At 37.1% G+C, this 18,436-nt stretch overlaps 1 protein-coding gene across 3 annotated transcripts in view; it reads left to right on the forward strand.

The window, feature by feature from the left end:
• The window catches only part of twin (CCR4-NOT transcription complex subunit 6-like twin), a 291,402-nt gene that overhangs the window by 166,433 nt on the left and 106,533 nt on the right, over window positions 1-18,436 (forward strand). For 2 of the 3 annotated variants that reach the window (XM_069501501.1, XM_034972836.2), the window contains one exon: window positions 17,794-17,817. The exons of the other annotated variant lie outside the window; for it this stretch is intronic. In XM_069501501.1, coding sequence (XP_069357602.1) covers window positions 17,794-17,817 — 24 coding nt within the window. The remainder of the gene's footprint in view (window positions 1-17,793; window positions 17,818-18,436) is intronic. 3 annotated transcript variants of the gene reach the window in all.

Raw genomic sequence — 18,436 nt, forward strand, 5'->3', positions numbered from 1 at the left:
GAAACAATATGTAGTACCAACTTAATCTTTCGAATTTGGTACTACGAATATGACAGTCATAGTCTACCTACATAGAGTTCCGTACTTATTCTTGCAGGCCATACTCACTTGATCACGTGATCTCCATTGTCACGTGACAACGGAGCACGCTTTGGACGGCTCCCGTCATAATTAAGTCCTATCTAGTAAGTCATAAGTGAGAGAGAAATAAAAAATAAATAAAATATGAAAGGATATTTACACTCAAAACCATATCAAGTATTAGGTACATACTTCCAGAATAACATTTAAATACGTTGTTATTATTCCCTTACTAAGCGGATTTCCCTATTTTTACACTGTTGAATGTATTAAACAAAACTTTCTGAATTACGTTTGGACGATATTATCCTTCTACCTTTTTTGGCGTTTGTCGTTTAAGGCAAAGAAGATTTTATTCTGAAAATCCGTAGGCGTAGTTGGTACAAAACACAACAAAAACTTGAAATACGTGATCACAAAGGTCCAATTTTCTTGTCGATGTTATCAAACGTGGGCGTTGTCACGATAAGCTCGCATTTCTCAGATCCCAGCTCAACACATACCACGGCTTTATTAACCAGTACGTGTAATGAAGTTCGTGCACGTCCAACGGTCGTGTTTCGAAGTTGGACCAAACAATGTGACGGCAATTGTTTGGTAAGATCCACCGCTTTAGATAGCACCTGCGGAAATATTAGTTCCGAGAGCGCTGTGACAATTTAAGTTGAGCGGGCAATTTCTTTCTGAGCCCGGTTTTATACCGCTATTATTCCCGCACGAGTGAACTTCTAGAGTTGTGTGAGTTAGACAATGGTACTGATTCTGAGCACAACCTAATTTTAGAGTATTCGCATACTTTTCTTACTAATGTAATATGAAAAGGACAGACGCAGTTTGACAGGTTTAAATTTTATTTTTAGATGGTAAAACCCGTGATTTTAGCGCACAGTCGCGAGCCTACTGTTTAAATTTGTAGCGTGCACAATTCAGAGTCTTTAATTGTAAAGTTCATGTCCTTTTTAGCATAGTTAAAAAGAAAAGGATGCAGATACTCTAAATTTAGTTTAGAGAAAGACAACGGAATTGGTGCCATATTCTATGAAACAATTGTAATTTTTATAAAAACTTAAGCGTTAGACATTTAAATCCTGAAATAGTGGAATAAAGTTATGTTTATTTCAAGTAAAGCTATATTCACGGGATCTTTAAGAACTTTAAATTATTGTTCTTCTTTTTGTAGTGATGATAGAGTAGAGGTACTCTCTATCATCATTAGTTTGCATATTATTTGAGTCTCAGTTAGCTTTTTCCAAACACAACACTAAAATCCTTATCAACCTATTTGTTTCCACCCTTATCTGTGGTTGAATATCATCCGAAAATTTCATTTCACGATCATTCGCTTTCGAAACTTCATAAGAATGTTTTCCAACTTCTAATTAGATATTATTATGTGGAAAAGACTCAACTTACCTACACAGAGTCAATTTATTTAAAGTCTGAACTTTATGTTAAACTAGCTGCCCCGGCGAACTTCGTACCGCCTAACAGTCGATTTTTTTCAGGCAATTTTTTAAATTTTTCTCTTCGTAAAACCCATCCTCGTACTTCAATGAATATTATAAAAAAAGAATTAGCGAAATCGGTTCAGCTGTTCTCGAGATTTGCGATCAGCAACACATTCAGCGATTCATTTTTATATTTAGAAATATGTCATTTTAGCATTTTTATTCGTTGCACTTTTATGTTATTTTATAAAGCTTAATCAATTAATTAATAATTTGAATGTTAAATGAGCTGACTCTCACGCAAATCGAAAACATAATATGTACGTACTGTTCTTCATCATCATCATCATCATCCCGTCCCACTAATGACAACAGGTCTCCTGTCAGAATGAGAGAGGTTTGCAGTAGCCACTGCGCTGGCCAAGTGTGGATTGGCAGACTTCACACATTTTTGAGAATATGATAGAGAACTTTCAGGCATCCTTGTTTCCTTACGTTGTTCTGCCCCACTTGGACCCGAGATACAATGTGGCCAGTTTATTTGGGTTAAGGACTTTCGATAAAAATGCAGCTGCAATATGACGCGTTAAATTTTAACTAAAGTTCCAATATACACCAATCCGGTAGGTACTTGAATATTTTGCATTTTCCCTTTTTCATAAATTCAACTACTGCGTTGAGCATAAATAAAAAACCGACCATGTGCAAGCCAGACTCGCGCACCGAGGGTTCCGTACTACAGTCGTATTTTTCGACATTTTGCACGATAAATCTATAACTATCATGCATAAAAATAAATAAAAATCTGTTTTAGGATGTACAGGTAAAGCCCTTTTATATTATACCCCACTTGGTATAGTAATCTTAATTTGAAAGTTGAAAATACTAATTATTTGTTCATGACTACATATTTTTTTGTGATGGACACATTCATGGTTTTCTGATTTTTCACCTTACGTGTGCCATAAGACCCTACCTGCCAAATTTCATGATTCTAGGTCAACGGGACGTACGTTCCTAGGGGAAGGAACAGGTTTCTTGACAGACAGACAGACAGACAACGAAGTGATCCTGTAAGGGTCCTTTTTTCACCGTCGTAAAAGAAATAATACTTTTTAATTATTTTTAATTTTCATGGCGGCTATTTTGAAAATTTTATGATTTGTTGTTGTAGCGGCAAAAAATATATAGGTAAATTCTGGGAAAATTTCAACTTTCTACCTATTGCGGTTCACGAGGTATAGCCCACTGACAGACAGACGGGCGGACTGGCAGCAGAGGCTTAGTAATAGAGTCCCGTTGGCACGCTTTGGGTACGGAACCCAAATGCTGAAATGGGATGAAATATCGAGTGATTTATACCTCGCCTCGCATAAAGACACTCCGTTTATAGTCAAAGTCATGAACCGAATGTAAACGCAACCTCGTTTCTTTATAAGCTCTCGACCGGTCGCCGTATACTGAGTACCAAGGGCGTAAGATTCTCGTCTCATTAATATTCAGCTGGATAATATGCCCTTTTTGCTTGTACTTGCCATATGTTAGGAGTTACTACGTTTTCACTTGCCCACTGTTTATCTTGAAGTCGTTTGGAAGATGATTTACGAAGTAAATTAAATATACTAAACTTTATAATATAGAGCCTAACATAAATAAATGCATAAATTAATAGATTAATAAGATATCTATTCCGTGTAAATGCTGACGGAATTTGTCGCCGTATACTGAGTACCAAGGGTGTAAGATTCGTCTCATTAATATTCAGTTGGATAATATACCCTTTTTACTTGTACTTGCCATATGTTAGGAGATACTACGTTTCACTTGCCCATTGTTTATTTTGAAGTCGCTTGAAACATGACTTAGAAAGTAAATTGAATATACTTAACTGTATATGAATGTAGCTTTATATGAATAAATACATAAATTATAAAATAAAAATAAACCTATTCTGTGTTAATGCTGATAACGACGTAATCTAAGAAAGGATTTTTGAAAATTCAACCCCAAAGGGTTAGAAATTTGTGTAGTCCGCGGGCGAAGTCACGGGCATAAGCTAGTTGACAATAAATATTTTATAAAGCGCTCAAAAATGTGAACGAAGATGCGAGTGAACTAGAGTGAGGGAACTCTCAGTTTGATACTGAATCGACGATATGTCAAATATTAGGCTATGGTGACGTGAAATCATAGAAAAATAGGGCTACCATTAAGGCTACCTGCGTCAAATGTACTAACATTTTACGCCTGCCAGTGACGTCGAAGCCCCAACGTTTTGTTAGAAGTTCCCATGCAAATGTTAGGCTATGGTGACGTGAAATCATGGAAAAATAGGGCTACCATAAGGCTACCTGCGTCAAATAACCTAACATTTTACGCCTGCCAGTGACGTCGAAGCCCCAACGTTTTGTTAGAAATTCCCATGTCGTGAACTGCAGTCTGTGATATACCTACTTAAATCGAAAGACGCTTCATTTTAGCGGGTGCGTTGACGTTAACATTAATTTAACTCACTTGAAATATACACTTGGTGGCAATCAGAGCGTGGTTCGCATATTTGCACAACCGCGTGACCTTGCCTGAATCAGAGCAAAAATAATATCGGATGTCTGAAGTCTGAACACGGCGCCTTTTTATTTTTTACGTACAAGTTGAGGTACGTACTTGTGCCCTTGATCGAATGCGTTTAATTTATTGAACTGGCTGTGGAATCGCGAGACGCGGAAGGCTCTAGTGAGATTAGCAATCCATAACGTGGCCTGAAAATATAATTTTAGAATTTTTTATGGACGGTATCTACAGTCCGGGCCAATCGAATTGAAAAATAACAATAACAAACATACCTTTTCGCTAACACGTAACTTCGTTAACACTTTTCACGATGATTAAACAGTTAAAAACACGCACAAACGCCTTCTGGTCCACGAACAACATCTTAAGTAAAATATACACGTAATGTACATTCAATTTATCCATGATTTAAGCAAAAATTTTAATAAAAACTAAATGAAAACAAGAATTCACAACCACAGAAAAAATAACTTTGCAAGTTTTGACGTTTGCATTCTTTAATTTCTATAGAGCTGCGCAGGGACGACATTGCAACCACAGACTAAAAATGAATGAAAGTGAGTGACCGTACACATCGATAATTCGTTCAGAATCGAAAACTAATCGAGTTATTTAAATCAAGTTAATTTAATATAGCATTGTATACCAACCCATTAATAGATATATAATGCTGTTTCATATTGCTTTTACGTAATAATATTTTATTTAAATAAAAGTTATACAGCAAAATCTATACTCTATACTAATAATATTATAAGAGGTAATGTCGTTAAGTTTGTTTGTAGGGGGTAATCTTTGGAACTACTGAACCGATTTTGAAACTCTTTCACCAATAGAAAGCTACATTATTAGTGACATAGGCTATATTTTATTTTAGAATTTTTAAAGAATCATGCGTTTAAATGTTTTTACTTTTTACGTAATTCGGCACTCAGATATCTTGCATCACGGGGACGGGCTACTACGGATAGGTTAGCTAATTGACAGATAGAGCTAAAACAGCGTGTAAGTTTTCATTTATTTCGGACTATTTAGGTTTTGAAAGTACATAAAATCAAATAATTCTTTACATCAGAGTTAGTTCGTCAATCGTTCATTCCCGATATAGTTCAGCAATAGCGCATCACTAGACGTCATTTCAAAATAAAGTCACGTGATCAGTACTGCCATATTTGTTATTGTTAGTTTTCAATTCTATTGGCATGGACTGTACAGCAAAAGTTTTTTTTAAACAAAGTTACTTATTTCTTTTCTTATTTGAACTGTAAAAGTCAGCTAATCGTCCATTTGAAATCCTACTTCCCAACCCTCCTAATGATCCACGTACTTATTATAATTCCTTGGCCGCTCTAGCTCGTGTGTACTATGTAGATACGGTATCTTAGCAAGTCGTCCCATTCGCAACTCGTCCAATTCGCAGCTCGTCCCATTCGCATTTTGTCCCATTCGCAGCTCGTCCCGTTCGCATCTCGTCCCATTCGCAAGTCGTCCCATTCACTATTTATATTCGCAACTCGTCCTGTTCTGTGCTCTAGGCTAGTAAGGTTTACTTTTATTTTTTAGTAAATTATTTGAGGGGGAGGGGGGGGGGGGGCATAAACCAAAACCTATCTCGGTCGAGGTCTGCAAAGCGCATACGTGCATAAAAGAATTTTAAAACATGGGTTTCAAAGTATAGTAGAACGGAAGTTGTTGGCTTCGTGTAGGTAAAACGTCTCTTTCGTTCTGTGACCTAGCAAGGCTTGACATGTCATTTCGGCCTAGATCTTCCAACTTAAACTTTTAACGCGACCATAGAGGCTCGTGTCTACATTTTTAGAGCCCTAACACACTGGGATGCCATGGCGACGTCGCTGACTACGTTGCCAGGGCTACCACTGGCTACTTACCACCGTAACCAAATAAGGTTGCCAATTAAGTAGCACAACAAAACAGTAGTGAACACAAACACGCGGGCGTCCGTCCTGGCGATCAGTTGGTCACTAAGTGAAGGAGGCGTAACTTACTTGTGTCTTGTATCTATACAAAATACTGGCGTCTTGGCTACGTGTGCCCATATCGCCAGTGTATCCATCCAGTCTCCAAGTAGGGGCCGGTCGGTCATGGCTACGATTCTAAATTGGAGACGTCGCTAGACCGTAGCCAAGTGAGTTAACTGTCAGACATTTTAATACGAATTGTTTGGATACGTACGTAGCCGGCGACGTCGCCATGGCGTCTCGGTGTGCGCACTTAAACTTTTAACGCGACCATAGAGGCTCGTGTTTACATTTTTAAAACAGCACTCAAGTAACGGTAGGCATTGAATGTTGAACTATATTATTCAGGTGACAGTTTTTCTTTCTTAATGGGTTTCGCTGTCGGTACTGAATGTTTTCCTGGCATACTGACAAAAATATTTTTAGACTTGTTACTTTATTATTCTTGTTATGGCCTTCACCTTTTCTTGCGGTATTTATATCACAAGATAGACACCCTGAGTTATAGATTACTTCTAGTTGAATTTAAATTGTTATGGATGTTTCGTTTGAATACCTCTTGCCCAATGCGATGCCATATAACGATCAATCAAACTTTAGTTTTCATCAGCAGGCATACTTAATCTTGGATAATTTTTATTTTATTAAGGTATTTATTTTAAATGAAAATGCTAGTTAAAGTACTAGTATGTCTAAATATATAAAAGGAATAGCTAACTGACTGACTGACTGATCTATCAACGCACAGCTCAAATTTACGGACTGAAATTTTGCATGCAGATATAGCTATTAAGACGTAACACAGGGACTCAGCTTGCAACGCGTCGAGATTGAGTCTCAATCGAATTGAGTCTTATTTGATTTGGTTGTGGATTTGCAACTTAGCCATAAAAAATATGAGCTCTCGCAAGACACGATATAGTCCGTTGACAGGTCGAGATGGCAATCGGAGAGGAAACCACCCGCACTAACCCGGTGCGGGCGAGCGAGGGTGACGTGCGGGTGTGCGGGGCGTCCCCCTGCCTCATACCCCGATTGCCATATTAACCTATCGTGGACTATAAGTTTATCACGGTAGAGTTTTTTATGACAAGCAATCTTTCACTAAAATAAGCTTTTAGATATGCATAAAAAATGTATAAGATTTTTGCGTAAACAACGTCGACGACAGATTTTCGAGAATGCCTATTCACCCAAACACTCATACTCGTACCTACGTCTTGAGAAATAATTCTCGTCCCCTTTGAAATGCTTATACGAACCGTGTAAGTGGAAAGTGGTATATTAATATACAACGAGTTCACCTCAAAGAAGCCTTTAGATGTAATGTTTAGAGACCTGAGACCTATATTTTAGAAAGGAGGTCACCTTCGCTTTTAGGTTACGGTACCCGAAGGGTGCTAACCGGACCTGTCCATCCTTCCGTCTGTCTGTCAGCGTGCTGTACCCAGTGGCGTGCACAGGAGTTCAAGCCAGGGTATGCATTTAGGTATAAACTTATTTTACGGCAGGTTATAATGAAAAATAAGCATTGATTTATTACAATGAGGGTAAGCAGTGCGTTTATGCCTCTATGAGCTGCACGCCACTGGCTGTACCTATCTCGTTGAAATTTTTACAGAATTTGTATTTCTGTTGCCGCTATAATAACAAATAATGTAACAAAATGTAAAATTGTCCGCCATGAAAATTAAAAAAAAAGGGTTACTTCTTATCTTACTAGTTGATGCTCGCGACTTTGTCCGCGTGGATTTAAGTTTTTAAAAATCTCGCGGGAGCTCTTTGATTTTCCGTAATAAAAAGTAGGATATGTCACTCTCTAGGTTTTGAATGTATGCAAAAAATCACGTCGATCCGTTGCGATGTGATTGAAGGATAAACCAACAATCATGAAAATTAAAAAAAGGGTTACTTCTTATCTTACTAGTTGATGCTCGCGACTTTGTCCGCGTGGATTTAAGTTTTTAAAAATCTCGCGGGAGCTCTTTGATTTTCCGTAATAAAAAGTAGGATATGTCACTCTCTAGGTTTTGAATGTATGCAAAAAATCACGTCGATCCGTTGCGATGTGATTGAAGGACAAACCAACAATCATGAAAATTAAAAAAAGGGTTACTTCTTATCTTACTACTTGATGCTCGCGACTTTGTCCGCGTGGATTTAAGTTTTTAAAAATCTCGCGGGAGCTCTTTGATTTTCCGTAATAAAAAGTAGGATATGTCACTCTCTAGGTTTTGAATGTATGCAAAAAATCACGTCGATCCGTTGCGATGTGATTGAAGGACAAACCAACAATCATGAAAATTAAAAAAAGGGTTACTTCTTATCTTACTAGTTGATGCTCGCGACTTTGTCCGCGTGGATTTAAGTTTTTAAAAATCTCGCGGGAACTCTTTGATTCTCCGTAATAAAAAGTAGGATATGTCACTCTCTATAGGTTTTGAATGTATGCAAAAAATCACGTCGATCCGTTGCTCCGTTGCGATGTGATTGAAGGACAAACCAACAAACCAATAAATAAAAAAAACACACTTTCGCATTTATAACGTAGGTAGTGATAAAATGACACGTGCGTGTCCTACACGCACGTGACCGATTTTTTGTTAGCAATTAGGGGTTCTGTCTGTCTAACTATTATTTTTAATTATTTATTTCTTTCTAATAATTGAACCATACTTCAACTCACTTGCTACTTGGTACTTTTCTATAGAGAATATGCCGATAAAAGACTTCCTGAGTTGACGCTAGTCGTTTCCGTTGCTGTACAATGTACATCTCCGGTTGTTAGATTAAAAATCTATCCAACTTATCAAGCAGTATCCGCCTAAAGCACATGTGTGAAACCCATTATTTTTTTCTAACCATGGACCTAAATTAATACCTATAGAAGGGCTATTTCGAACTATAAATCTGTTCTTTGAAGCTGTCAAAATTACCATGGACCTATAAGTACGCGACAAGTCGAGATGGCAATCGGGGTATGAGGCAGGGGGCGCCCGCACAATAAGCAAAAATGAGCCGTCCGTAAACTTTTTAGTTCAGTGCTTTCCCGGGATTGAGTCACGGATCCCCGAATAGGATGCCGAAGGCTTAACCGCTAGGCCATATCACATAGTGTATTTTAATTTCGTTTTAACGTTTATTTAAAAATGGTTGCACTAGCCCTTCATATCAGACGAGAGTCCCACTTAACCAACTACAGAATTCAAAATAGGATCGCGTTTTATCCGGTAAGCAGGCAATTAAAAGGGGTTAAAAAAGAGGTAAATAATTCTTTGCTCTTTTAAACGATGATTCCGTTTTTAATTGCGTGTCATCGTATAAAATTATCCGCCTTTGAGGGAAAGGACGTGCCGCCCCTTAACGTGGAAATAAAATGCCCATACATAGACAATATAAAAAGTATGATAATTATGACTGCTAATAAAGATATGAGACGGATTTTTAAAATTTTTTCGTTGACTTGAAAATTAAGCTTCGGTCCCACCGCCAACGGTCTTAAGTTCTGTGTTCAGAGTACTGTAATCAAAAGATAATCTTTTTCTTTGTGGATTTTGGCGGGCTGTGGCTTTAGCCCTTCTCATTCTGAGAGGAGGCTCGTGGTTAGTAGTGGGCTGGGGACGGGTTGATCATGATGATGATACAAAAAAGTACCTACCTATTGCAACAGTAAAATAAGTAATCACACAATGAAAGTGAAACGCAAAATTCTTAATACTTCACCGTTGTCAGTGGTATCGACAGTGGTTGCGAAGCCTTATTTAAAAAGATAACTTTAAAGCCGCTAAAGAAATTATTATGATACTAGCTGATGCCCAGCGACTTCGTTCGCGTGGATTTAGGTTTTTAAAAATCCCGTGGGAACCGTTTGATTTTCCAGGATAAACAGTAGTCTATGTTACTCTCCAGGTCCATAACAATTAACAATACCCATGCAAAAAATCACGTCGATCAGTAGCTCCTTGATTAAAGGTCAAACCAATAAACCAACAAATTTATCTTCACCTTAGAGGCTGCTGCGCAGAAAAAAGATCGGATATTCTTCCCGTACCGTTGTTGGCGTAAATTCTTTGGTCACGATGTTCTCCTTCGGCCAGGTGGTCTTCTGCCGGCTATTTTCCCCTGAATAATGAGCTGAAGGAGGTCGTATTTGCTATTTCTCATAATGTGGCCGACGTACTCCAACTTCCGCACCTTTACGGTCTACGGTATAATATGGGTAGTGATGATGAATTAGAAAGCTTGATAAAAAGTGCGGCAACACGCGTGCGGAATTCAATCACGGTGTTCAAGGAAACCCGTGGAAAGAAAATCCATATTTCATGGAGCCAACCTGTTAATTAAGCTGTTCATGTTTCAAATTTACACATGTAGCAAACGCCGGCGATCCTTGATTCATATTATCGACCGGTGAAGCACCGCGGTGAATGCTAACACGGCAGATTAGTCATGCTATGCACTCCTATATTGTCGTTCACACGCAACCCAGCTCAGATCTTCGCTCGATATACAAGGGTTTCGAAGCGGCAGGGCTGTGTGAAACGAATAGCAAAGGTGGTTAACAAATTAAGAGCCCGCTTCATCGGAGCGACAACACGTTGGCGGGTGGAGCCTATAATAGTGCTGTTTCCATAGATGACGGAAAAAACGTGCGTATGGCGTGCGTAAACAGCGATATGGCTTAGTTATCTGTGCGTGTCATCTTTTCCCTCTAACCGTACCTCACCCCGAGAGAGGCCGGGTGAAGTAATTTTGCTTGAATTACAAGAAATTTGCATCATCTTAGGCTGCATCATCACTTGCCAGCAGGTCTGATTGTAGCCATGCGCTAGGCTATAATTTAAAAAAGCATTAATTTAGTCATAGGGTCACTTCGTTTAGGTACCTACATGTTTCGGCGAATATTGTAGACTTTTGGTTGCGTATAAAAAAGGCCTTCCAAAAATTTTGCTGTAGCGTCCTAAGATTAGCACTAAAAAACTACGTAGAGCGTACCACCACCACAGATCGCAATCAATATAAATCCTCATATTCCCGTGAATGACTGCCGGGAAACGACGTCCGGATCTTGTCTTGTTATCGCCGCGAGTTTCTATGCCGGCGGCACTGTAGGTTGCTAGGCTGCTGTCTTGAGTGTTATTGCTTCCAATATAATAGACTTGGCTTTAATCAAAGGGAACTGTATTGTTATTAATGATATCTTAATAGTACGACGCTTCTCTGTGCGTATCTCTATTATATGGTGTCAATCAGCTTGAGGAATAAATGTTATGATTGTATTGACCTTTGTGAACAGTTTATTGTTTGAGATAATATCCGTTACTCCAATACCATTTCAATCGTTATCAGGCCACCATTTATAATAGGTAACCTTTTAATAATTTCTGTATTGGTTTGTTACGATTCGTATGTCTATAGGTCGCAGAAAAGTTCACTTTTCTGATAATGAAATACCTATAGGAGTGTCTTTGTAAGTTATTTAGTAAATAGTATCCTGTTGTTACTCGCACATTCGTAACGGCCTTAGTAGGTATAGATTCTGCATTTTGTCTTCTTAAAAGTAAATTAATGCATTAGGGTTAGGTTGTTACGAAGATATGCTTTAATGCCAGCCTCAGCTTCATAGTTATCTTAATTAAATGACGATTTAGGTTAAGATACAGTTACAATCCTGTGCCAAATGCGAAATGCGAAATATCCTCGCTTCCCAAATTAACATGACAGGCACCATCTATCTAAAAACCGGTTAAGTGCGAGACGGACACGAAGAGTTCCGTAGCATCGTACATGATATATTACACTATGTACTTTTTAATTTTTTCGAATTGGCATGCCAGCCATATTGTAATTCGCCGTCTTGGTTTTTATTATTTGTTGTTATAGCGGCATTAGAAATACGCTTTATAAATTGCAACTCTACCTATTATGGTTCTTAAGATACAGCCCACTGACAGACAGACGGACGGACACCCGGAGGCTTAGTAATAGGATCCCGTTGGCACCCTCCGGGTACAGAACCCTAGAAAAGCTTATTTTAGAATCTGACAAGAGTCTACTTGTCGTACAAGACACTAAAGTCTTCATTAAAATGATTATCTCTGTCGCTAATGGCGTATCTACTTGTACCATTAAATTAATTAACATTCACGTGAATGTCTTCTGAATATTTATTCATCTCTTGTCTTGTCTATTTTAATTTAATTGGATGCCGTTGCGATTTGTTGCTCTAGTACCTTCCTCTTGGAAATAAAACTGCCTAGGCTATTAATGCATTCTGAATAATGTTGGGGCTGTCGAGGGACTGTAGTGCGAGTGGTATGCTTCATCATCAGCTTTCATGCTGTAAAAAGATGACCTCACTCCTACAACGCCTTCGTAACAGCAGCAACAGTATTCTGGGTGCCTATAGGCTGCCCAATAGCTAGTTAATAAGCATAAGTGGCTGTGGCCACCAGGCGCCTAAAGTTGCCTCAATAGGCTGTCTGTACCTACCTACTTATTGATTTTTTGCATTATTACTCTTAAAGTTTAAGGATGTCTGGCAGGGGGTTGCCACGATACTATGTAAGTGTCTGGCAATGCATGACGTGATTTCTAATACTATTCCGAAGAAAATATAAAATATTAGAATGTATACCTACTTCGACGAAAGTGTTTATGCGTCTTTGGTACCTGTTATCTGCCAAAGCCACCATAACCCAAACTTCATAGTCGCTGATCGTTCCTCCCTGTGTTAGGGCAAATGCGCATAGAAACTTTCAGCTTTTTAAAATAAAAAAAGTTCTGGCTCTCATTGGCTCTTTCTCTATTAAGTTTCTTTCCTTAAAAAGTCTTAAACTAGCAGCCACTCACATAATTTAAGCATAAGTCCATAATAATTCAATGACAAAAAAGCGGTTCAGTCCCCCTTCGAACAAACTTCGACGACCTGAAATTTAGAATAATGAAACTTTCGCTTCTGAATAATGACCGGGTGCTTCTATTAAATCACTGGCGCAGGTTTTCGAGCCAGAATTTTCAGTTAGGTAACCAAATTATTTATGGACCAGATAAAACTGAAACGGTAGTCTTTATTAAGTAGAGAGAAACAATAAATTTGGTTGTGTCTCATATTTATTAATAGATCTTTCTTTATTCCACATTACTGAGGAATCCTTGTGATCTTCGTGACTCCTTTCCATTTATCACATAATAGCAGGAGTTTTCTTGGGATAATAAAGCGGTGGGTTCACAGATCCTTCCGCTAAACCCTAAGAACCCTAAAACCTAACAATCAAAATCTCGTTTCTTAGTGAGTTGTACCTAAACTCACCAAGTAAACGAGATTTCGATTCTTAGGTTTTACAGTTATTGTGCTGGTGATACTAATAGGGATCGACTTCTTAACCGTCTCTCCGAGGCACAGATGAAACGAAAAGGCCAAAGGCCTCCAAAGTAAATCACACATCCAGTTACCGACTTGGGTCAACGTTACTTAACAATCGCAATCGATTGGTATGCGTTGTCACAACTAGGCCATACGTCCCTCTTAAAAGATGTACAAAATAAAAACACTGTATGGTATGGTAATGCTCTCTACTTTATTTGTAACTCTAGTTTCTTTGTAACTTATTCTACCTACTTTATTTGTAACTCTAGTTTCTTTGTAACTTATTCTACTTTATTTGTAACTCTCTAGTTTAGTCGTATTTTGTCAATGAATTTAAGATTTTGATTTATGTCACGAAGGAAGCTCCTGTCGAGCATATCTCTTTTACTAGCAGGAATTGAAACTCAAGGTTTTCTTATAAACACCACTATGTGAAGTAGTAGATACAATTTGTAGAGTTTAGTCTACAATGTAGCTATCTCACACGTCACTCCAGACTTCAATAAACCGCTTATCCTGTCATAAATGATGTACTTATGTCAATTAATTATTCGCGCGAATCTTATCATGAATATTCATTTCTTGTGTATCTTGTTCCGCTGAATTTATTACTTGATTGCAATGTTACGCAAGTGTCTACTCAAAACTGTATCTTTAGGTGGATGTGAAATTCTGACTAAAATTGACGCAGTTTATAAAAAATATTTTCAAATTACATAAAAAACCAAGAAATATTGTTTTAGTACACAGAACTCACTGATAAATCAAGAAGATACTGATAATTCATTCGTTGAATCTAGAACCTATTCTGAGATTCGCACGACAATATTAGATATAAATCGATACGAGGATATCTAAAAAACATTCCTATTTACGATTAAGAACAGTTACAAAAGGTTGGACAGACATATTATATTCGATGTCCCAATTCCATGTATCCGTCCGCGTCGCCCACACCATTAACTCACCTGGTATCTATTAGAGACGATCTAAAAACCTCTGCCAGTCGACTGTCAGATAAAAAAAGAGAAAGAAAAAGTTCCTTTAATTGGTTGTCAATTAACATAAACGAGTGCCGAAATTGCTGGATTCCCATGTTTTATGGTTCGCTGCGCACCCCTGTGGAAGATTTTTTGTTGATTCAAAAGAAATATATAAATGATCTTTAATGACGGGTCTTTCTTTTGTGTTCCAAATTATTTTGTTGTTATCTTTTTTATATAAATTGACTTGAGATCAGCTGCCTATTTTTCTGTAATTTCTCCTGTCTCTGTTTCTTGTATCCTGTGGTTCCTTTAATCTTCTTTTATTTGACTTTTATCTCGAAGATTGTTATAAGTTTTTGACGTATAAAACTTTTATAGCGTACGTTTTGAAGGGTATAAGCACACCCTTTGTGCAACTTTCTTTGAATCAAAAATTATATCTGGTGTAAAGCTTACTGAAGAAATCATACAACTAATTTATTTCCAAGCCATTTAATACAGGAAGACATTTCATGAAATTTCACTTCAACGCAGCTGCATTACAACAATGTAGGTATTCAGAGTGTCCCAAGATATATTGGGGATAGAAAACGTATTTCAATCCATTATAAGGTGAAGAGTATTAATTGTAGATTACGACGACGTCTTTCAGATGATTTAAGCGGTCTTCCGGGTTACCTGGATGCCTTACCAATGATAAATATGCTTCGCAAATAGAAATGTAGAAATGTTTTTATGTTAGCTGGTATAATTAGTAATGTTGGCACTTGGTGCCGTATATCACCCGACGCCGCTATCAACGATCCGGAGAAATCGGTTATTTAAGGCTTTAATTTTAAGTAAGATTTGCGAAGAAATAAATTTCAAATAGAAACAGAGGTTTTCTTATGGCGCACCGTCAAACAAAGACAATTGAAATTTTCCCTACCTAATAAATAATTTGTCACAAACAATAAAATCAAATAGGACGTTGAAGTGATGTCAAATTGAATAGCATTTATATTGCGACAAAACAAACGAACAGAGGAACAAAAAATGTGTAACAACTCCCATATGAAGAATCACTTTGAAAGGAGAAACTTTATTTTAAAGCCAGATGAAAATACAATCCCGGCCATTGTCAAGATGTTGGAGATAGATGACTTATTTAATACACGAGAAATGTAAAAAGAGATTGTATGCCTCCATTAAAACGTCACATAGCATGCAAATATGGGAGAGATAAATGGTGAATAGCATTTTTTGCGTGTAGTAGATGCATGATAAAGGCCGGTCGCTGCTCGCAGTGCTGCGCATTGACACACCGACCGCCTTGACACTTAAATGCATGTTTTACATACTAAAACTTGGTGTACGGCTCGCAAATTGGGACGGAAGCATACCTAGTAGGTGCACATTTCGTATTCTTGGAAAGTCTATTGAAACCAAGTTAAGTTTCAGTACTGGTCTAATGTTCAAACTTCAAAATTTATTCATTTCATGTGGGACAGGACAATAAATGTCTCTTGTGCTGCATCTGGAATTCTACTACCAGTTCGGAAAAAAAAATCTACTGAAAAGAGTCGGCAAGAAAATCAGCAGTTCCGCTTTTCAAATCATAAAGGTAAAGTACAGTATTATCAACGTAATGGGAAACTGAAAGCTCAGCTTGTTGGTTCCACGCAATCTTCTCATTAAGGAATTTATCAATTCTGTATAAGCCTCTACTTAATAATTGTGTTTTTACACATTGGTTGAAATTGTTGTGTAAGGAGCAAGAGAAAATCTAAAAATTCCTTCAGAACCATACTATAAAAGCAAATACTAAGCTCCACAAGGGATTTATGTACTTTATACAGATTACATAGTGGTGTTATCCCAATTCTCATCTTTATAAAGATTAGTGACCTACATCGATTTCGCAAGGGTAGCTTATTACAATTTTAGTAGGGATCTCTATTTTTAAGAAAATAAAATATAGCCCATGCTGCTAAGGAATAATGTAATTTTCTACTGGTAAAAGAATTTTCAAAATCGGATCAGTAGTTCCAGAGATTACTCCCAACAAACAAACTTACAATATTTACGTCTTTCCTAATATTAGTATAGATGAATATTTTGTTTCACAGCAACTATAATCGAAAGAAACTCCACTTTCCACGTTTAGTTGTTCGTCTTAGACTGCATCATCTCTTGTAATAATAATGAGGCCAGATCGTGGTCTAGTCATAAATTATTATTATAGATAGATGGAGAGTCACCCATTGATAGGTTTATAATCACAATATGAAAACGGTAGTAAGTTTGTTACTGTGAATAGAGATATTTAATCTCGTGTAACCATTTATAATAATAATAAATAGCTTGCAGTGAATACAATTTATCGGATCACAGCAATTATTCATAGCACACAAACATTCGATCACTTAATTGCTAAGTATAGTTAGATCGATTAAATGATGACAGAATATCGGTACTGAGTCAGATCGTAACTCTTAGTAGTCGATAGTCATCGATATGCTAATATCGGTAATTGTTGACTAGACGTGATACAAATTAGAAGCTTTGGCTAGAAAATCGACCGTAGCTTGTGTAAGTAATTCTAATAGAACGTAATTGATTGAAGAAGGCGTTACTTCGTTGAATTCTATGACAAACAAGGAACAATAAGTTTGCTTTGCTATAATTGATGATACGATGCTATAGCATGCATGATTTATACTCGTCATCGCATAATCAGTGGCAGGACGGGCATGATATATGTAGGTACAACGGAAAGGCTTAAGTTTAGTGGTGCGTATTGAATAGGAAAAAGCCTTCATTTGATTTGGTGGAATGCCAAAATTTACATATATATTATACATAGTACTTACATATTATAGTTTCACGTTAAAATGAAAGAAAATATTTTTTTTTCTTCCAGCACTCATAATCCAAAATGTATATATTGATCTATGTAATATGGTGTTGATCATTGATGATATCCTGATGCAAGTCAAACCACGAGTATTTAACCACTATTGCTTTGTGAATGGTAATGCACCTGAAAATATTAACAGCATGAAAAGCTTAGTTTCTCAAAGTTGTATCAAAGGACTATGACAATAGGCCTAAACAGGGCCAATGGGCTCTTCTCAGATCTGGGCGCGATTGGAACCCTCGTAGCTTTAGTTTTAAGTTTGCGTAATAATTATCACCACTATATCTTACAAATCTAACACCATACCAGACCATCAATAAGAGTAATTTATTACCTATTTTAAATAAATCATTTGACTTTGACTTTGAACACTTCTCATTCTGAGAAGAGGCTTGTGAGCTGGCGATTCGTTGAGATGATGATGATGATGAAAAAGCTAAATGTGTTTTTTTTGTTACAGGTACGGCATACATTTCGCCGAATGGTAAGATTAACATTAATTTTTGGTAGGTTTGTAATTTAATTCAAAAATATCGTCTAACCTGTCTGTAACAATATTATAGGCTACTTATTCAAAATCCTATATGTTTCTTCCAAACTGACATCAGGGAGTCGAGTTATTAAAGAAGTCAGCGATAATTTGAGTGAGTAGGTTTTGTATAAGTGCTTAAAAAGCGGTCTGAAAAATAAAAGCAAAAATAATAGTTTTTGACCTTATTTCAAATTAGTCAAATGTAAACTTATTTATTAGGTATTAAGTTTTATTTTATAATAAATATTTTTGATCTCATTTTAAAAAACCTGGCCACTTGTGCGATGTCATTTTGTTCGTTATCTATACCTTTCAAATATCTATATCAATAACTAGCTGATCCCCGCGGCTTCGCCCGCGTAGATTTAGGTTTTTAAAGATCCCGTATAGCCTATGTCACTCAGGAATAATGTAGCTTTCTACTGGTGAAAGAATTTTTAAAATCGGTTCAGTAGTTCTAAAGATTACCCCCTATAAACAAACTTAACGACATTACCTCTTTATATAATACAACGGGCCGTGCAGCAGAAATCGTAATATTTTAATTTCGCCATAACTTCAAAACCAAACG

This window comes from Maniola hyperantus, chromosome 10 (assembly GCF_902806685.2).
Source record: "Maniola hyperantus chromosome 10, iAphHyp1.2, whole genome shotgun sequence".
Classification (NCBI taxonomy): domain Eukaryota; kingdom Metazoa; phylum Arthropoda; class Insecta; order Lepidoptera; family Nymphalidae; genus Maniola; species Maniola hyperantus.